Source organism: Neomonachus schauinslandi, chromosome 13 (assembly GCF_002201575.2).
Source record: "Neomonachus schauinslandi chromosome 13, ASM220157v2, whole genome shotgun sequence".
Taxonomy (NCBI): Eukaryota; Metazoa; Chordata; class Mammalia; order Carnivora; family Phocidae; genus Neomonachus; species Neomonachus schauinslandi.
In genome coordinates, this window is record NC_058415.1 from 7,964,733 (window position 1) to 7,982,402 (window position 17,670).

The 17,670-nt window shown below is 37.5% G+C and overlaps 1 protein-coding gene across 2 annotated transcripts in view; it reads left to right on the forward strand.

Annotated features, from left to right (window-relative positions):
• RFX3 (regulatory factor X3) overlaps positions 1–17,670 on the forward strand; it is a 158,031-nt gene that overhangs the window by 23,769 nt on the left and 116,592 nt on the right. For both annotated transcript variants that reach the window (XM_044920625.1, XM_021694424.1), the window contains exon 2: positions 15,968–16,065. In XM_044920625.1, coding sequence (XP_044776560.1) covers positions 15,968–16,065 — 98 coding nt within the window. The remainder of the gene's footprint in view (positions 1–15,967; positions 16,066–17,670) is intronic.

Below are 17,670 nucleotides of genomic sequence, written 5' to 3' on the forward strand. Positions count from 1 at the left end.
AGAATCACTCATCATATTCATGGGCTTCATGGGTATGGGACTGAAATCTGAGGGTGGGGACATTTTGGGAATTGTCGCTGACCAGGTCACTTTGAAGTCTAGCATCAGTCTTTATAAAAGCTCACGCGTCAGCAGCGACGTAGGGTGAAGCATGTAACTCACGTGTGAAAGGCCATTAAAATGAAGACCCTAAGTTCTAAAATGAGATATAATTTCAATATAATGCAAATAAAACACATAGCAAGGTTTTCTTGAAAGTCAAAAATCTGATTATAAAGTTAATGGCAAAGAATATATACAAGAATAGTCCAGAAAATTTTGCAAAAAGAAAAGCATTGGGGACAGAATTTGTTCTTTGTAATTTCAGAAAGCTTGATAAAGCAATAGTAATAAAAACTGAGTGATGACAGACTAAGAGTAAATAGGCAGATCTATGTATAAATAAAAACTTGGTTCATGATAAACATATAAACATCAAATAATAAACGGATAGTGGCATAAATGGTGTTGAGAAAAATTGGTATCTGTTTGGAAAAACAATGGCAACAACAAAGTGAGACCTTTGTCTTAATGCCCAAAATAGGTTATAGAGCTAATCAGTTTTAAAACTACAAAGCCAATACAAACAAAAGCGGGAAGTATTTTTTCATAATCTTAGGAAGGGGATGGTCATCTTACATAGAACATAAAGCATCACAAGGCTTCTAGGAAAGAAGTTGACCTATTTCACCAAGTAATAGTTAATAAACACCATAAACAAATTTAAAGGAGAAAGAGGCATGAAATGCGTGGGAATAAAAATGTCATCATCTTTAACGAGTCCTGTAAATCATTAAGGGAAGACAAACAATGCAGTAGATAAATGGGCAAAGCATATGAATAGGCTATTCACAAAACATGAAAAACACATGGCCGGTAAACATATGGAGAGATCCACCCCCTAGAATGTTTGATGAAAAGCAGGTGCAGTCCTTCTCTATAGTGTTTTTAATGATAGAAGAAAAGTAACCTAAATGTTCATCACTTGTGGAATGGTTAAATAAGTTAAGCTTTATCTATACTATGGTGTACTTGTGAAACCAATACAAATAGTTGTGCTTGCGTGTCAATTCAGACACATCATGCACACGCACTTGGAAAGAGCTCTACGAGGTATTGTTCAGTGTAGAAAAGCAAGTAGCAGGAAAACGCATTACATCTCACCTGGTCCATACATGTACTCTCCAACAAAAAGATACTGTAGCAGAGACAGAATGTTCACCTAGGTGTTTCTCCTTACATTTAGGCTGGACCGTGTGTGTTTTCTGAGTATTGGGTTGTGAGCAAAAGTGACATGTACTATTTGTCAGTCAAGGCATTCGGGAGCTGTGATGTCACCCCTACAATCTCTCACCCCCTCCAAGGCTACATCAGGGTGACACATCTACACCATGAGAGAGCTTCTGTTAACGAGGGTCTCCAAGTGACCTGGGAGCTGGGCCTCCTACACCGTCCATTAGCTGGGTGATTTAGGTGTTGCCTGTTGTTACAGTTAGTGTTAACTATCCTGGTTAGTCCAGAGACCTATATACACATGAAGATGTATTTATTGTTAGAGGATTGGAGGGATGCACACTGTCCCACAGTTATTCGTTATCTCCTAGGAGAGGAATAGTGGGAAATGAGTGTGGGCGTAAAATAGGAGGCTGGGGCGCCTGGGTGGCTCAGTCGTTAAGCGCCTGCCTTCGGCTCAGGTCATGGTCCCAGGGTCCTGGGATCGAGCCCCGCGTCGGGCTCCCTGCTCGGCGGGAAGCCTGCTTCTCCCTCTCCCACTCCCCCTGCTTGTGTTTCTGCTCTCGCTATCTCTCTGTCAAATAAATAAATAAAATCTTAAAAAAAAAACAAAACAGGAGGCAAGTTTACTGTGATTATTTCTGTATTGTATGGATCTTATGAAACTGTACTTATTTGTAATTTTGATTATAAAAATATTGGGATATATAAAAGGCAACATTGCCCAAAAAGTAGGTGATATACCAACCGTTTGCTTCAAAAGTAACTTGACCCCTGCTATGGTAGAATTATGACTGCTACCCGTTCTATTTCAGGATTTAGGGAGCTAGTAAGTGGATACAATGAAGTAACCAGTTCTGTTTTAATTCATGTATGAGATGTAAATCTCTCTAAAGTGGTAAGTCTTTTGATGTCGTCTTATTTATTAAGAGTATGATTTGTAGTGTGTGATATGCAGGGCAGTTTTTTGTCTTTTGCAAATGGCCTCATGATTTTTGCTTTATCCAGAGTCTACTATATTTTTTTTTACTTACTAGTTTTCTAAAAATTACTTAAATGAATTCATTTTTTTTTTGTTTTTAACTTTATTTCATTATGCTATGTCAATCACCATACATTACAAAAGAAGATCTTAAATTTCTATGTAAAATGAACAGGCTACTATCTCGATGTAAATGGAAGATACACATTAAGCTAAATACAGTAAAAATGAAATAATATTATGTGATTTGGCTTGCTGCTCTTTTTTGACAAAGATCAACACTGAGGCTTACTGTCCTTTTAAAAAAGTGAGATTATTAAGTGTCAGAGGTGGTGAAGACTGAGACCTTTTCCTTATCAGAGTGATTTAAAGATAATTGAAAATGGATTATGTTCTTATATTTATAATTATTTAATGCCTTGCCTCTGTACACCAGTGTCATTCCTCCCACATTTGGGGAAACACTGGTATTGTTGAAAGAATTATAGGATTGGAGTCAGAAGACCTGGAGTCATTGCTATCTGTCATTTACCATGTCTTTGGGTTGTCACGATGTCTTTGTATTTATGTCACTATTTATAAAATGGGGATAAAGCTGCCTACCGTCTCCATTTCATCTCAGGATTTTGGTGAATGAAGCGATATTGCATATCACTCTCAATAGTAGTATTAGCACCAGTTTAACAATCCTGTATAACTAAGAGGGTCTGTGACTTGGGTCACAGTGCTTCAGCTACCAACGCATTCTCCTAATTCCCAGCACTCCACCCCAGGGGAGTCAACATCTCGATTCCTGCAAATATGCATCGTTACCATAGACACTCAGAGCAAGTATGAATCCATATCTCTGTATTCTTACCAGGAGATGCATTTGAAGTGCATATTCTAATGGTCAGTCTAGACTTGATTTTATGCAGTTAGATCTTCTGATGTGCTGCTTACATTTATTGATATTTTATGTTTCTATATAGTTTCATTTATTACTAGAAAGACTAGAGGGAGCTTTCTGTTTCAAAGACCTCTCCTAATACTGCAGTAAATTTAGTGTACTTAGCTCATTTACTCTTTCTGGTCACCAGAGTATTATTTAGTAAATTCCTTCCCCCAGGAATTATTACTTACTTTAGTTGAATCTTAGTATTGGTCAGTCCTGCTGGGCCCCAAGGGAAATAATGTTTAAGAGTGTTATAATCATAAAAAAATGTGTTCCTCAAGCAAAAAAACCCACAACTCATAAATACAGAGAACAAACTGATGGTTGCCCCAGGGGAGGGGTTGGAGGATAGGCAAAATGGGTGAAGGGGAGTGGGAGACACAGGTTTCCAGTTATGGAGTAAGTCATAGGGATGAAGGAAGCAGCGTAGGGAATATAGTAATGGTATTGTGATAACATCGTATGGTGACAGATGGTAGCTCTGCTTGTGGTGAGGATAGGATAACTACAGACTTACCAAGTCACTATGTTGTACACCTGAAACTAATGTAATATTATATATCAACTGTACTTCAATAACAATTAATTAATTGACTGAAAAAAAAGAAAGGCGCACCTGGGTGGGGCAGTCAGTTGAGTGTCCGACTCTTGATTTTGGCTCAGGTCATGATCTCAGGGTCGTGGGATCGAGCCCCGCATCGGGCTCCGAGATCAATGCAGAGTCTGCTCGAGATTTTCTCTCTCCCTCTGCCCCTCTCTACTGTTCACCTGCTCTCTTGATCTCTCTCTCTCTCTAAATAAATACAATGTTAAAAAAAAAGAAAGAGAAAAGAAGAAAGTGTTCTGTACTTGTACAAAGTAGTTGTTACCTTTTTCCTTTTGACACAAAAACAGGTTTATATATTTTATGTAATATCCATCATTTTGTCATTGAGAAATCATTCTAAACTAAATTTGTTCTGAGCCACATCCCTCGTCCTAGAAACACTTCCTCTCTTTGGGAACTTGCTTCACCCCTTTGAAGTAGCTTCTACTCTTTGATACAAGTCAGGTAACATGATTCTTTGGGAGACTCATGCTAGGCTGTTAGGGATGATTGAACTGATTCACTGCTGATTGAGTCCCCTATGTTCATATCATCAGATAGTGAGCCAAGACCTTACTTACCACCACTAAAGCATTCATATAATTCTACCTGAAGTCCAAGTATAATAATAATTCTTACATTTTCCTAACAACTTCTAGTTGCCTACAGCAACTATGTAGTTTTGGTAAATAAATCCTATAAAGCTAAAGTTCCAAGTTATAACTCCAGCCCTGTTGAAGAAGTAGGCTTTGTGGTGTTTATGGGATTTGAATGTGCTAGAACGATCATTTGTTTACTGAAAGTCCTACTATGAGAAAACGATATCCAAAAATCTGAGTGTTTCTGAAACAAAGGAAGCTACACAGTTTATAAGTGAGAGAATCGACTAACACAGGGCCAGTGAGTCAGTTTACAATAAGTGAACAAATTCATTTTTCTACATAAATGAATTCTGTCATTTAAATGAATAACACCCTGTTTTCCAAAAGCTCACATTCACCACATTCTTTGAAGCGGAAGGTCTTCCATTCCTAAAAGATTAAACAGGGATTTTGTGGTTATCATTGAGTATTCCAGGAAGAACTTTGTAAATTTTTTTTAAGATCTTATTTATTTATTTGACAGAGAGATAGAGAGCACAAACAGGGGGAGAGGGAGAGGGAGGAGCAGACTCCCTGCTGAGCAGGGATCCTGACACGGGGCTCGATCCCAGGACCCTTGGGATCGTGACCTGAGCCAAGGCAGACGCTTAAGTGACTGAACCACCCAGGTGCCCCATGAATTTTGTAAATTGATGTTAAAGAGCTGGGGAAACCTCTTGTTTTTTCTCAATAAACCCAATGAGGGAGATTTAAGTAACATTTTTACCCCCCAGCCTGTCCTGTCACTTAGCTCTGCTTTTGTTCACTGTGGTCCTGTCATAAACATCCTTTACCGCAAATTATTTTCAACATTCACAATATTTGTAGAATTCTTTCTTGACAAGATGTAGTCAATAACTTGTGACATGTCATTTATTTTACTTTTAACCAAGACTGAAAAAAATGGATTTAGGTTTATGGTTTCCATTTTCATAACCTGTGCCTGTTAAGGAAATTAGTTTTTCCCGTATGCTTTTTCGGTCCTCATGCCTTCCCTTCTAGCATACCCACACAGTGCACTCTCAACTTTTTGACTTATCTTTCCTCAGTCCCTTCAGTTCCCTTCAGTTTTACCAGTCCAGAAATAGTGAATGAGTTCTGTTCCTTCCCCTTTCTCACATGGCTGCTTTTCTAATTAACTCTCTGCCGCTGCTCTGGATGTCTAACTCTTCCCCACTGCCCTTTTATTAATAGCTGTTCCGATGTGGATTCTTTTCCTTCTGCCTCACTTTGGTCAGTCCACAGCAGTCTCTAATATAGCCACTCTAATATCCCATGTTTTTCATCTGCGAAGAGCTCTTCTACATCTCTTGTGGGTCTATCAAAGGCATCTTAATGCAGTTTTTGACAGTTCTCAGTATAGATCTTCCTCGACTTACGATGGGGTTACATGTGGGTAAACGCCTCAAAAGTTGAAAATATCCTAAGTCAAAAATGCTAATACACCTCACTTACCAAACATCATAGCTGAGCCCAGCCTACCTGAAATGTGCTGAGGACGCTTACATTAATCTACAGTTGAACAAAGTCATCTAACACAAAGCCTGTTTTTAATAAAGTATTGAATAAATATCTCATGTAACTATTGACTACACTTGAAGTGAAAAGCAGAATGGTTGTTTGGTACAGAATGGTTGTATAAGGGTATCTGTTATCTGTCAGTTGTTTACCCTCATGATCACATCAAGAGAATGTGATCATGAGAGAACATCGTAGCGTGTATCTTTAGCCTGGGAAAAGATTGAAATTCAAAATTCAAAGTCTGGTTTCTACTGAATGCCTATTGCTTAAAATTGTTAAGTTGAATCATCGTAAGTCAGGGACTGTCTGTACTAAGATTTGAAATGTCTGATTCCAACCACAAGTGTAAGGAATGCTCTTATATAAGAAAGGCAGTGAAGATCTTGACATAATAAAGATGTTTTTACGAAGAAACTAATGTTGTTCTTCGCTGACTAATAAGCTTAACAATTATAAATGACTTCATTCACTGTTGAAAAGGATTTGTTTTGAAGTGTGATTCATTTTATTTTTTTTTGAAGCAAGTCCAAAACAACATATTGTATAAATTTGTCCTCAAAATATACTAATGAATTCTGTTGAGCTAGCACATTTTCCTGTGGTATGTACTTTGTTTGGTATTCACTTCCTTTATAAATAATAAGAATTATAAAAGTGTACAAAAATAAGCAAATGCATTTGTAATACCACATTTGAATAGTAATAAGAGTAGCTTCGTTTAAATATGTATCAGTAAGACAGGGTTAAGTTGCTTAATTCATCTAGTGTCTATGAATGTAAATATATTGTTGAATATATTTATATTTTGGGGGATTTTTTTCCCCTTCATTTGACAGAGAATGGATAAATTTCTGGTAGAGAACATTATTATGGTCAGACCTCATTACTGCCAACATTCATTCATGTACTAGGTAACCTTTTAGAAATTAGCCCAAGGTCATTTTTATTCATTGAACAGTTCATTATAGAAATAGTTGGTTGTTCTTCCTAATTCTGCCTTTGTCCAACTCTTTTCAGTTCCCATTTTCACCACTTTATTGTTTATTAAAATTCAAAAACGGTGAAAAACTTTTGGGAAATGCAATTGAATTTATTTTGGGAAAGACAATGAAATTAAAAGAAAGTCAGTTTCCTACAGAATTTATTTAATCATCTTTTTCCTTTCCCCTAAGAGCTTTGATAGGGTGGGCAGTAAAATGTGACAGTTTATAGATTTCACGAAGATGGATGGAATATATTGTTCCTAGGAATGGTAATGAAATGCCTACATGGTGTAAGTTTCTCCATCTCTCTTAGTAATGCTGACCTGAATGGTTCCTGTGATGTGGAAATGTTGGGGTTTGGAGTGAATGGTCAAGAACGAATTCTTGAGACATCTTCAGTGCAAAAAGGTGGTTTTATTAAAGCCCGGGTACAGGACCTGTGGGCAGAAAGGGCTGCACTGGGGTCCTGAGGAGTGGCTGATTATATACTTTCAAGTTGCAAGGGGGTTAGGGTTAGTGTAAGTCTCTAAGGAATTTGGAAGCAAGGTTTCCTGGACCTTGAGGGAGCTGTCTCTTGTTAGGAAAAGGTCATTTATTACTGTCTAATTAAACCTTAGTCATGAGACCCTTCAGATGTATATCAGTGGGCCATATGCTTGGAGGATGATTGCTAACATATATCTTGGGGGCAGGTAGAGATAAAGGAAGTTTCCAAAGGAATTTTTATATGTTAAAGGAGACTTACAGGATCCTGGAGGTCAGGATAATGTTAAGCTAGGAATGCCTTTTGCCCTTAGCAAACAAAGTAATAACTGTGAGGCAGTTGAGTTCCTAGAGGAAAGTCATTCCACCTGTCTCAAGGAAACTTGTCAATGGGCTGTAAGTTGTACAGAAATTTAATTTTTTTGTTGCCTTTGTTTCCAACATCACTGCACTAAAGTATGGCAAATAAAATAGAAAATAAACTTATAATAGATAATAATTTAGTAAATATTTGAATACAAACTAATGTTTAACGTAAGAACATTATCAAATATTTGAACAAATTTAAGTCACAGTTAATTATTTTAGGAAAGAGAAAAGAGCATACACTTCCTCTTAGAATTTCACCTTTGGTTTTTAAAGATGCATTAAAGGGCATTCAAAGTGATCACATCGGTTCAGTTTGGAATAATAAGCATTCCTTGGTGGTTTCATTATTAAAAAAACAAATGCACTTATCCACATTTAGAAGATACTCTAAATTTAACAAATATTCACTGGGCATTTTCTTTGCTGGGTACTGGGCATTATTTAATTATTGAATAATTATTAAATATTTACAGTGTCTTTTTATTGTGTTGGGTCTTTGGGAATATACCAACAATATAAAAAAAAGTTCTCTGCTCTATATGTGGGAACTTGGGCCAAGGGTAGGGGTGGGCTGGAATTCTGCCATTCTCATTTTCCAGCCTGTGACTAGGTTTGTAAACTCTGCAAGACTGGTTCTATAGATGCAGATATCTTCCTGGGTCTGACTAATTTGAGGTGAGAGAGGGCGTTTCTGTGGCTCTCCAACCCACCTTTATTAATAATGGATCCCCATTGTCAAAACAGAAGAGGAAGGGAAGGAAGGAAGGAAGGAAGGAAGGAAAGAAAGAAGGGGAGGGGGAGGAAGAGGGAACAAAGAAAAAAGGGAAGAAAGGAGGAGAGAAAGAAAATCAAACAACCCCTCAAATAAAAACTAAATAAGAGACTCAAGGATCTTAACCTTCTTATTGGTGAAATGAGACATGCATACATAAATTAGTTATTTTCCATAAAAATAGTTATTTTTCCTTTTTTTCTTCTCCTTTTCTTTCTCCGTCCATATTTCCCCATCTTTTTACTTCCTCCACCTTCATTACACCCTTGAAAGAATACCTTCTCAAACCACAAGCACAATGTGCAGTTCCATTTCTCATCATCACTAAATTGTTTTGAGGGTCTATTCAACACAGTTTCTAATGGTTGGTAGAAAAACCATTCATACTGGATAATAATAAATTATATTACCTCCAAAATATGCTGTAATTCAGTATTTTTACTGTTTAGTTTGGTCTTTATTTACTTTGTTGATTCCTTAACTTGGCAGGTAATGAAAAGAATGATGTCCTGTTTTTATGTAGTACTGTAAAGTCTCAGTGTGATCAAGGGACATATTTATATTGCTGTCTTAGATGAGATAGCCAGCATCTATCCAGACTTCTTTCCCAAGGTTCTTGACATTCTCTGAGTTTCACTTCTACTTTGATTATGGAATCTCATGTTTCAAAGGAACCCTTGATGAACATTTATTGTGCATATTTATGGCTGAAACCAAGTGGGATATAAAGCTGAAATTTACACAGATATAGAAGACAAGACTCTTATTTTTGAAGTTTTTAATAATTTCACTAGTTTTTTGAGATGTATTTTAATTATCATATATGTCTATACCGTGTTTTGTATCTATATTTAATAGTTTTGGATACTCACAGAAATTCCTAATGATGGGGAAGATAGAATTTTTTACACACAAAGAAATTATTACTTAAATAAATTGACTATTCCAGTAGATGAACAGCAAATATCAGCACAAGGACTTAAAATCACTTCTCCTATTTTCAAATTAAATGATTTTGCCACCTCTCACCATATTGGCTACTACGAAGGAAACCAATTTAGAACATAGGTTACTACTAAGCCACATGCTACCACCTGTGTTAAGAGTCCTAAGAGAGAAAAAAGAAAGGAACAGTTTCTCATGGGATAAAGTAAGTTACGGAAGGCTTTTTAGAGAAACTAAATTTTTAATCAGGCCTGGAAGGAAATGGAGGATTTGTGTTGGTTGGTGAGATAATTTATATAGAGAAAACCACCAGAACTTAGGAGAAGGTAGCAAGAATGTGCAAAATCTTAAAGGGTGATTATAAAGGAGCAGAGAGGCTATATTCAGAAATATCCATCAAGGTTTAGATTGTATTAGTAAGATTGTGTATCCTAGTCTGAGTTATTTTTCATCTAAAGTGGGATAGGGAGTTTGTGTTAGATTGGCTTTTTTTTTTTTTTCCCTTCCTGAAATATTTGCTAGAATTCACCCGTGAAGCCAACTGGACCTGGAGTTTCCTCTGGGGAGAGAAATTTGATTTCATATATATATATGGTGTTTTCTCTCTTTTTTTGCCTTTTTCAAGTGTTGGTTTTTTGTGTCTTTTAAGGATTTTCTCCATTTAACCTAAGTAGTTGAATTTGTTGACATTAAGCTGCCTTTATGCTCTATTTTCTGTCTTTAGGGTGCTTTTCCCCTTTCATCCTTAGTAGTCATAATTTGTATCTTCTTTTTCTCCAAATCTACCTTAATGTTTAAAATTTCATAGATTTTTTTTCAGTTGTCTTTCAGATGTCTGTTTCCTTGCTTTTTTGCTTGTTATTTCCTTTCTCCTACTTCAGTTTTAATTTGTTCTTCATTTTCTAACTTCTTAAAATTGAAACTTTAGATTTATTGCATTGGGGATTTTTTTTTTTAAGATTTTATTTATTTGACAGGGAGAGACACAGTGAGAGAGGGAACACAAGCAGGGAGAGTGGGAAAGGGAGAAGCAGACTTCCCGCGGAGCAGGGAGCCTGATGTGGGGCTCGATCCCAGGACCCTGGGATCATGACCTGAGCCGAAGGCAGACGCTTAACGACTGAGCCACCCAGGCGCCCCTGCGTTGGGGATTTTTTGTCTTAATAAAAACATTTAAAACATAGATTTTATGCACAGCTCTACCTGTACTCCACAGATTTTGATGGATGGTATTTTCATCATCATTCAACTCAAAATATTTTTAAATTTCTCTTGTGGTTTCTCCTATGAATTATAGGTTAAATTAAAGTGTAGTTTGTGTTCATCATATAAATGTTTGAAAGTTTTCCAGATATCTTTTCATCTTTGACTTCAAATTGAATTCTTTTCTGGTCAGAGAATATACTCTGTTATTTTATTTATTTATTTATTCATTCATTTATTTGACAGAGAGAGTGAGCACAAGCAGGGGGAGTGGCAGGCAGAGGGAGAGGGAAAAGCAGACTCCCCGCTGAGCAGGGAGCCCTACCTGGAGCTTGATCCCAGGACCCTGAGATCATGACCTGAGCTGAAGGCAGACGCTTAACCAGCTGAGCCAGCCAGGAGCCCCTGTTTTAATTATGTTAAATTTGTTAGGACTTGTTTTCATTTTCAACATTTGAGCTTTCATGCCTCATATCCACAAGCACTAGCAAGAGTGCATATCCTGTTGCTATTCTGCGGATTGTGGTGTGAAAGTCATTTAGGTCAAGTTGGTTGAGAATTTCTGTATCTTTCTGATTTTCTGTCTTTGTCAACAATGGAGAGAAGGATGTTGAAATGTCCAGTTGTGACTGTGGGTTTGCCTATTTATTTCTACTTTGAATTCTCTCAGGTTTTGCTTCATGTATTTTGAAACTCTGTTCTAAGATGCAAACACAGGATATTTCTTCTTGATAATTTTATTGATGAAATATTCCTCTTTATCCATGGTAATTTTCTTTGTCTGGAAGTCTACTTAGGCTGATACAAATAGAACCGCTCCGTCTTTCTTATGACTGGTGTTTGTAGAGTATCTTTGCCACATTTTTTTATTTTTAAACTTTCTGTCTCTGTATACTTAAAGTGTGTTCTGGGGTCCCCTGGGTGGCTCAGTCGGTTAAGCATCCCATTCTTGATTTCAGCTGAGGTCATGATCTCAGGGTCATGAAATCGAGCCCCATGCCCAGCGTGGAGTCTGCTCAAGATTCTCTCTGTCCCCCTTCCTCTGCTCCTACTCCCCCACCTCCGCTCTCTCTCTCTTAAAAAAATATAGGTAGATAGATAGATAGATAAAGTGTATTCTGGTTGAGAGTGTATAGTTGGGTCTCACATTTCTACCCATTCTGACAACCAAGTTTTAAAACTTGTGTATTGAATATAATTATGAAAATGGTTATATATAATACTAGCATCTTGTTATTTTTTTTCTATTTGTCCCATTTGTTGTTCTTCTCTTTCCTCTGCCTTTTATTGGATGTATTGAATGTTTTTAAGTATTACATTTTATCTCTGCTATTGGCTGTACTATTTTTATAATTTTGTGTATGTCCTAGGATTTTTAGCATATATCTTAATTTACCATAACCTCTGTTCATGTAACATTATGCCACTTAACATAAAGAATATTATGAAAGTGTATTTTCATTTATGTCGTCCATCTTCCCAGGACCCTGGGATCATGACCTGAGCCAAAGACAGACACTTAACCGACTGAGCCACCCAGGTGTCCCACAGCAGATAGTTTTTATTGCTAGGTTTTCAAATTGAGCCGTCTCTTCTTCTGCATTATATAGTCTGCTCTTATTCCCATTCAGTGAATTTTTCTTTTCAGGTATTATATTTTTCAACTTGTATTTTTCAATATTCTACTTGGTTCCTTATAGCTTCTTTCTTTTTTTCTCATCATATTCATGTTTTCCTTGAAAATTTGTCTACTTATAGCTATTTAAAAGTCCCTGGCACTTCCTCTCTTTCATTTCTATATGTTTCTGTTGATTGGCTTTTTTCTCCTGGTTGTAGATCACATGTTCCTGCTTCTTCACATGTCTAATAATTTTTTACTGGGTACTGGACATTCTGATTCTTACATATATGTCTGTTCTATATCTCTAGAATTTTGCTGTCTTCCTTTTAAAGTGTCAAACTTTGTCTTGTATAGGCAATTAAGTGAATCAAATTGATCTTTTCGAAGCTTATTTTTTAGCTTTATGTTTTTATTATTTTTTTTAAATTTTGTTTATTTGAGAGAGAGAGAGTGCGAGAGAGAGCAAGCACTTGAGCGGGGTGAGCGGCAGAGGGAGAAACAGAATCCTTGGTGAGCAAGGGAGCCCGATGCCGGGCTCCATCCCAGGACTCCAGGATCATGACCTGACCCAAAGGAGACACTTAACTGACTGAGCCACCCAGGCGCTCCCTTTTTTAGCTTTATTGAGATGGCTCTAAAGTAGTCTTAGTCTAGAGCTAGTTAAGCCCTTCTACTAAGGCTTAACACTTCTGATGTTTCTACAGAAATGCCCTGGATGTTCAATAAAGTCACATTACTGTATCTGGTTAGAACTTGAGTATCTCTGTGCCCCTACATGTGCAGATTAGTATTCAGCATCAGACTCAAGGGAATTTCTGTTAATATTTCTGGATCTATTTCTCTGCTTAATGCCCTCTCTGACAGTGCCCCCAAATTTCACCTGCCTCAGCCTCCCCAATTCCAGTGTCTGTCTTCTCACTTCAGTGAGATCACCATGCTCTGCTTGGTTATTCCCTTCCTGCTCAGCAGTCTCGGAAATGCCTCCATTTCAATAGCTGGGATCATTATGGGGTTACCTTGTCTGTTTCCCTACTCTTAAGAATCACACTGTTATGATGCCTTTTCTCAAATGACCGGAAACATTGTTTTTACATATTTTGTCCAGTTTTCTACTTGTTTAGTGTGGGGAGGGCATTTCTAGTATATTTATTTCGTTGCGGCCAGAAGTGGAAGTCCTTCCACATATTGATTTTGTATTTTATGTATTATGTATGTAACAGATGAATTCATTTTCATGTTAAAAATCCAAGAGTAATATAAATATTCAGAATAATAGATGCTAGTCCCTTCACCTCTCCCATCCCATTTCATGTCACTCAATAGAGAAACCACTTTTAGAAGTTGTATGTGCATCCTTCTATTTTCCTTTATGTACTTATATCCATTTATATATACATGTTCATGCCAATGAGAGATATACATATTTTTAAGCATAAATAAAGCAGTTCTATAAGTATTATTCTGCAACATATTTTTTCACTTGGTAACATCTTAGAGATAGAGATCTTGTTATTAAAGTACATATCAATTTTTATTTTTCTAACATTAGCCATATATCCTACAGAATGGTTTTCCTCTAATTTATTTAACACTCTGCTCTTTAGTCATTAAGGCTTTCCCTTCTAACTTTATGCTCTTATAAACTGTATTTTTTAATAATATGGCACAGCAACTTTTCCAGTGGTAAATATTTCTGTAGGAGAAATCACCAAGTTTTCAAAGAGTCTGTCTATAAATTGCCTTTCTAAACAGTTTTTACATGTTTATATTACTCCTAACTACTAGGAACCAGGCTCTTTGGAGAAATGGTTGATTCTAGACCTAGAAGAGGAAATGTAAGAGATAAGTTTAGAATATCTTATCACAACAGAAAGCAAGGGAGGTAAGAAAGATTACTGTGATGGTGTCAGAAGATACAGAATCCCCTTTGAAGGGACTGCTATTGGTCAGAGATGGGGCAGTTTACCAACCAAAAAACTGCTGGACTGAAAAACATCAAATATGTTTAACAGCCAAGAATCATAAAAATGCCAACCAAACCAAACCCCAAACCACATTGCTCACCTTGGAAGGGAGCTAGGGGATAACATTCTGAGTACTGGTAAGGAGAAGAATCATGTATTTATCTTCCTCTTCCTGTACGAACCTTATTTCAAAGTAACCAAATAATTAATGAGAGGAATTTCTTTTTATTTATTTATTTATTTGAGAGAGGGAGAGAGAGAGAGAGCACGAGCAGGGGGAGGGAGAGAGGGAGAAGCAGACTCCCCGCTGAGCAGGAAGCCCAACGTGGGGCTCGATCCCAGGACCCTGAGATCATGACCTGGGCTGAAGGCAGACGCTTAACTGACTGAGCCACCCAGGTGCCCCGAGGGGAGTTTCTTTATAGAAGTCTACTAATAAATGAAGAAGGAATAACAGAATCAGACTACCAGAGTTATAACCTTTATTAATTGAGATACAAGCCCTAGAAAATGATTGTCAGTGGCTACTAATGATCTCAGGGAAAGCATGAAGAGGAAGCATTATGGGAAGTGGATGTGGCGGACAACACTTGACCCCACCGATTATATGTTAACACTGAAGAAGGAGAGACAGTTAGCTGTCATATGGCAACTGATAACGGCAGCTTTTCAAAAATTGAACCTGTTCAAGGCCCTCAATCTAACTACCAGTTTTTTGGACAAACAGGAGATAGAGGAACTTATTTAATGACCTCTCGGGATGCTGTCATCCAAGTCTAGAATTCCAGAAGTTCTACAAGATAAATAGTCCAGTTTCTTCAATAAGTGATAGTCAAGAAATAAAAAGGATGGGAAACTGTTAGAGAGTAAAAGAGAAAGATAGGAAATCTCACCCAAATGTAATATGCAGACCCTGTTTGGATCCTGATTTGAACAAACCAACTGTAAGGACACATTGGAATAATTAGATTTTAACAGTGCCTGGATTTTAGATGATATCCAGGAACTGTTAATGTTTTATATGTGATATTAGCATTGTGTTCATGTTAAAAAGAGTCCTTCTCTCTTAGAAACAAAATGAAACATTTACCAGTGAAGTGATAGAATCTCTGTACTTGCTTTAAATAATCCTGTAAGGGCTTAAAAGAGGAGAGCTGGTGGCAATTATTTATCTTGGATGATGAGTACAAGGGGTTTATTATAGTGTTTTTTCTACATTTGAGTGTGTAAAATTTTCCATCATTAATTTTTTATTTTATTTTTTTAAAAAGTCATCTCTATGCCCAACATGGGGCTCAAACTCATGACCCCGAGATCAAGAGTCACATGCTGTCCTGATCGAGCCAGCCAGGTGCCCCATGAATTTCTTAAATTGGAAAATAAACTTAGCTGTAACAGACCAGGTGAGGAGAGTTTCGTAAATCATCAGAATAAGTGAGGAGCTTTCCGGAGCTTCACTCTAAATATTTGGAGTATGTCTATACCTACACATCTGCAGAAAAGGTATCCGCAAACGGCAGAGAATTTATTCAGCGTGCTTGCTGCGGTTGATCTGGACCCCCCACGTGCTTCTCTTGAAATTAGCATGAGTCTCACAGTTTTCAACACCTAGAGAAATCTTTGCGGCAAAGCTAACGCTGTGTACTCGGTCAGATCGGCTTCTCACGGCGATCCTAATGTTTGTTTTTCAGGTACAGCAGGTGCAGACTGTGCAGCAGGTCCAACATGTCTACCCAGCTCAGGTGCAGTATGTGGAAGGAAGTGATACTGTCTATACCAACGGAGCGATGTAAGTTGATGTGCGGGAGTGGTTTTCATTCTCCCGCATAGTCAGAGAAAAATAATGGACTCGCTGGCACATCCCACTATTCCCAAATTGTTAACTTGTTTTCATGTTTTTTTTGTTTTTTTTTTACCAGATCAGAGTTACTGGAATGAGCCTCCTGTGTAGAGATTTGTCTAGGTTTGTGAGGAATGTGAGCTGATTTTCTTCTCAACCTCAATGAATTATTTTAAATTATGAAAACTGTTATGCCTTTTAATGGTTTTCACTAGGTTGAGAAAAATGTATACCCCTCGTTGGTGATTTCTATATCTTACTGATACCTTATAAACCCTGTGCTTTTTGTTTTTATAAATAAGGTGAATTTGTGTGTGTGTGTGTTTGTCTGTAAACTAACACCAAACTAGTACATTTGTTTCTTTTGGCATTTATTAAATGAAGTACTTAGTCTCCATAAGAGTACCTGATCCTCCAATCTTATTTTCCTGTCTGAACTTGCCTCCCCCAACCCCCACCACACAACTTACCACCTTTGCAGGAACAATAATGCAAATTTGTAAGTTTATACCAATTGTGTTTTTCAGCCATTTTGGAGTAAGATTCAGGATATTATAAGAGACTAAGAACTATTACAGGTCACCAGGATTGTTTTCATTTAACCACTTGAGGTTTTGTTTGCAGTCTGTTGGATCTTTGGGTTTACCTGAAATAAATTCAAATTCTCTCATCCTCCTCTGCCCACCTCCCTTCAGCGTCAGTATGCCCCAGGTCGATAACCTCTGCTTGCTTTTTTCTTACTGCACCTTCTCTTTCCTTGGGTGGTTTCATCGAGCCCCATGATCTCAACCTGTAACCTCCATGAGGGCAGGGATTTTTGTCTCTTGCAATAAATCTAACACCACAAGAGTGCATGACACATAGTCAAAGTTCACTTATTGTTACCTATTGTTATTGTAACTAAACACCTTGGAATCCTACTTTAACTCTGCGTGAATTTTATTATCATGATTAAGATACTTAAGTATTTTGAGCTTTTTATGATTCTTTCCTAGGAAGTGGGGGGATGATGATCTCATATTTGAGGAAATATCTTTTCAGCAACTAATACAGGGCCTGGAAGACAGTAGCTGATACCAAACTGAAAGCTCTTCCCTGATCCTGACTCTTCTCTCTTTTTTCATTGCTTTTGGTCACTGAATCTGTCCACATTCCCACCGCCTTAAAACCTCCATTACCTATAAAATACAAGTCACCTCTCTACCTTGACATTCACCCCATTCCTACCTCTCCAGCTTCATTTTCCACGTGTTCTAGAAACAACCAACTTCGTGCGGATTTCCCCAAATACTACCCTTTCGTGCCTATTTTTGGGCATGTGGTTTCCTCTGCCTTCTGTCCTGTCTTTCCAGTTCCCTACACCGAGCCTCGTATGATCTTTATAAACTGCTTCCTCATTCCCCCCCGCCCCTTGTGACGTGGACCCTGGCTCTCCACTGCAGTTAATTTATCCTTCCCCTGTAGGGTAAGGACAGCACTGAACCCTGACTTTCACTTCCAGCACAGTGCTATGAATGCTTATTCATGTTTCTCATACTAGGAAGAATTCTCTCT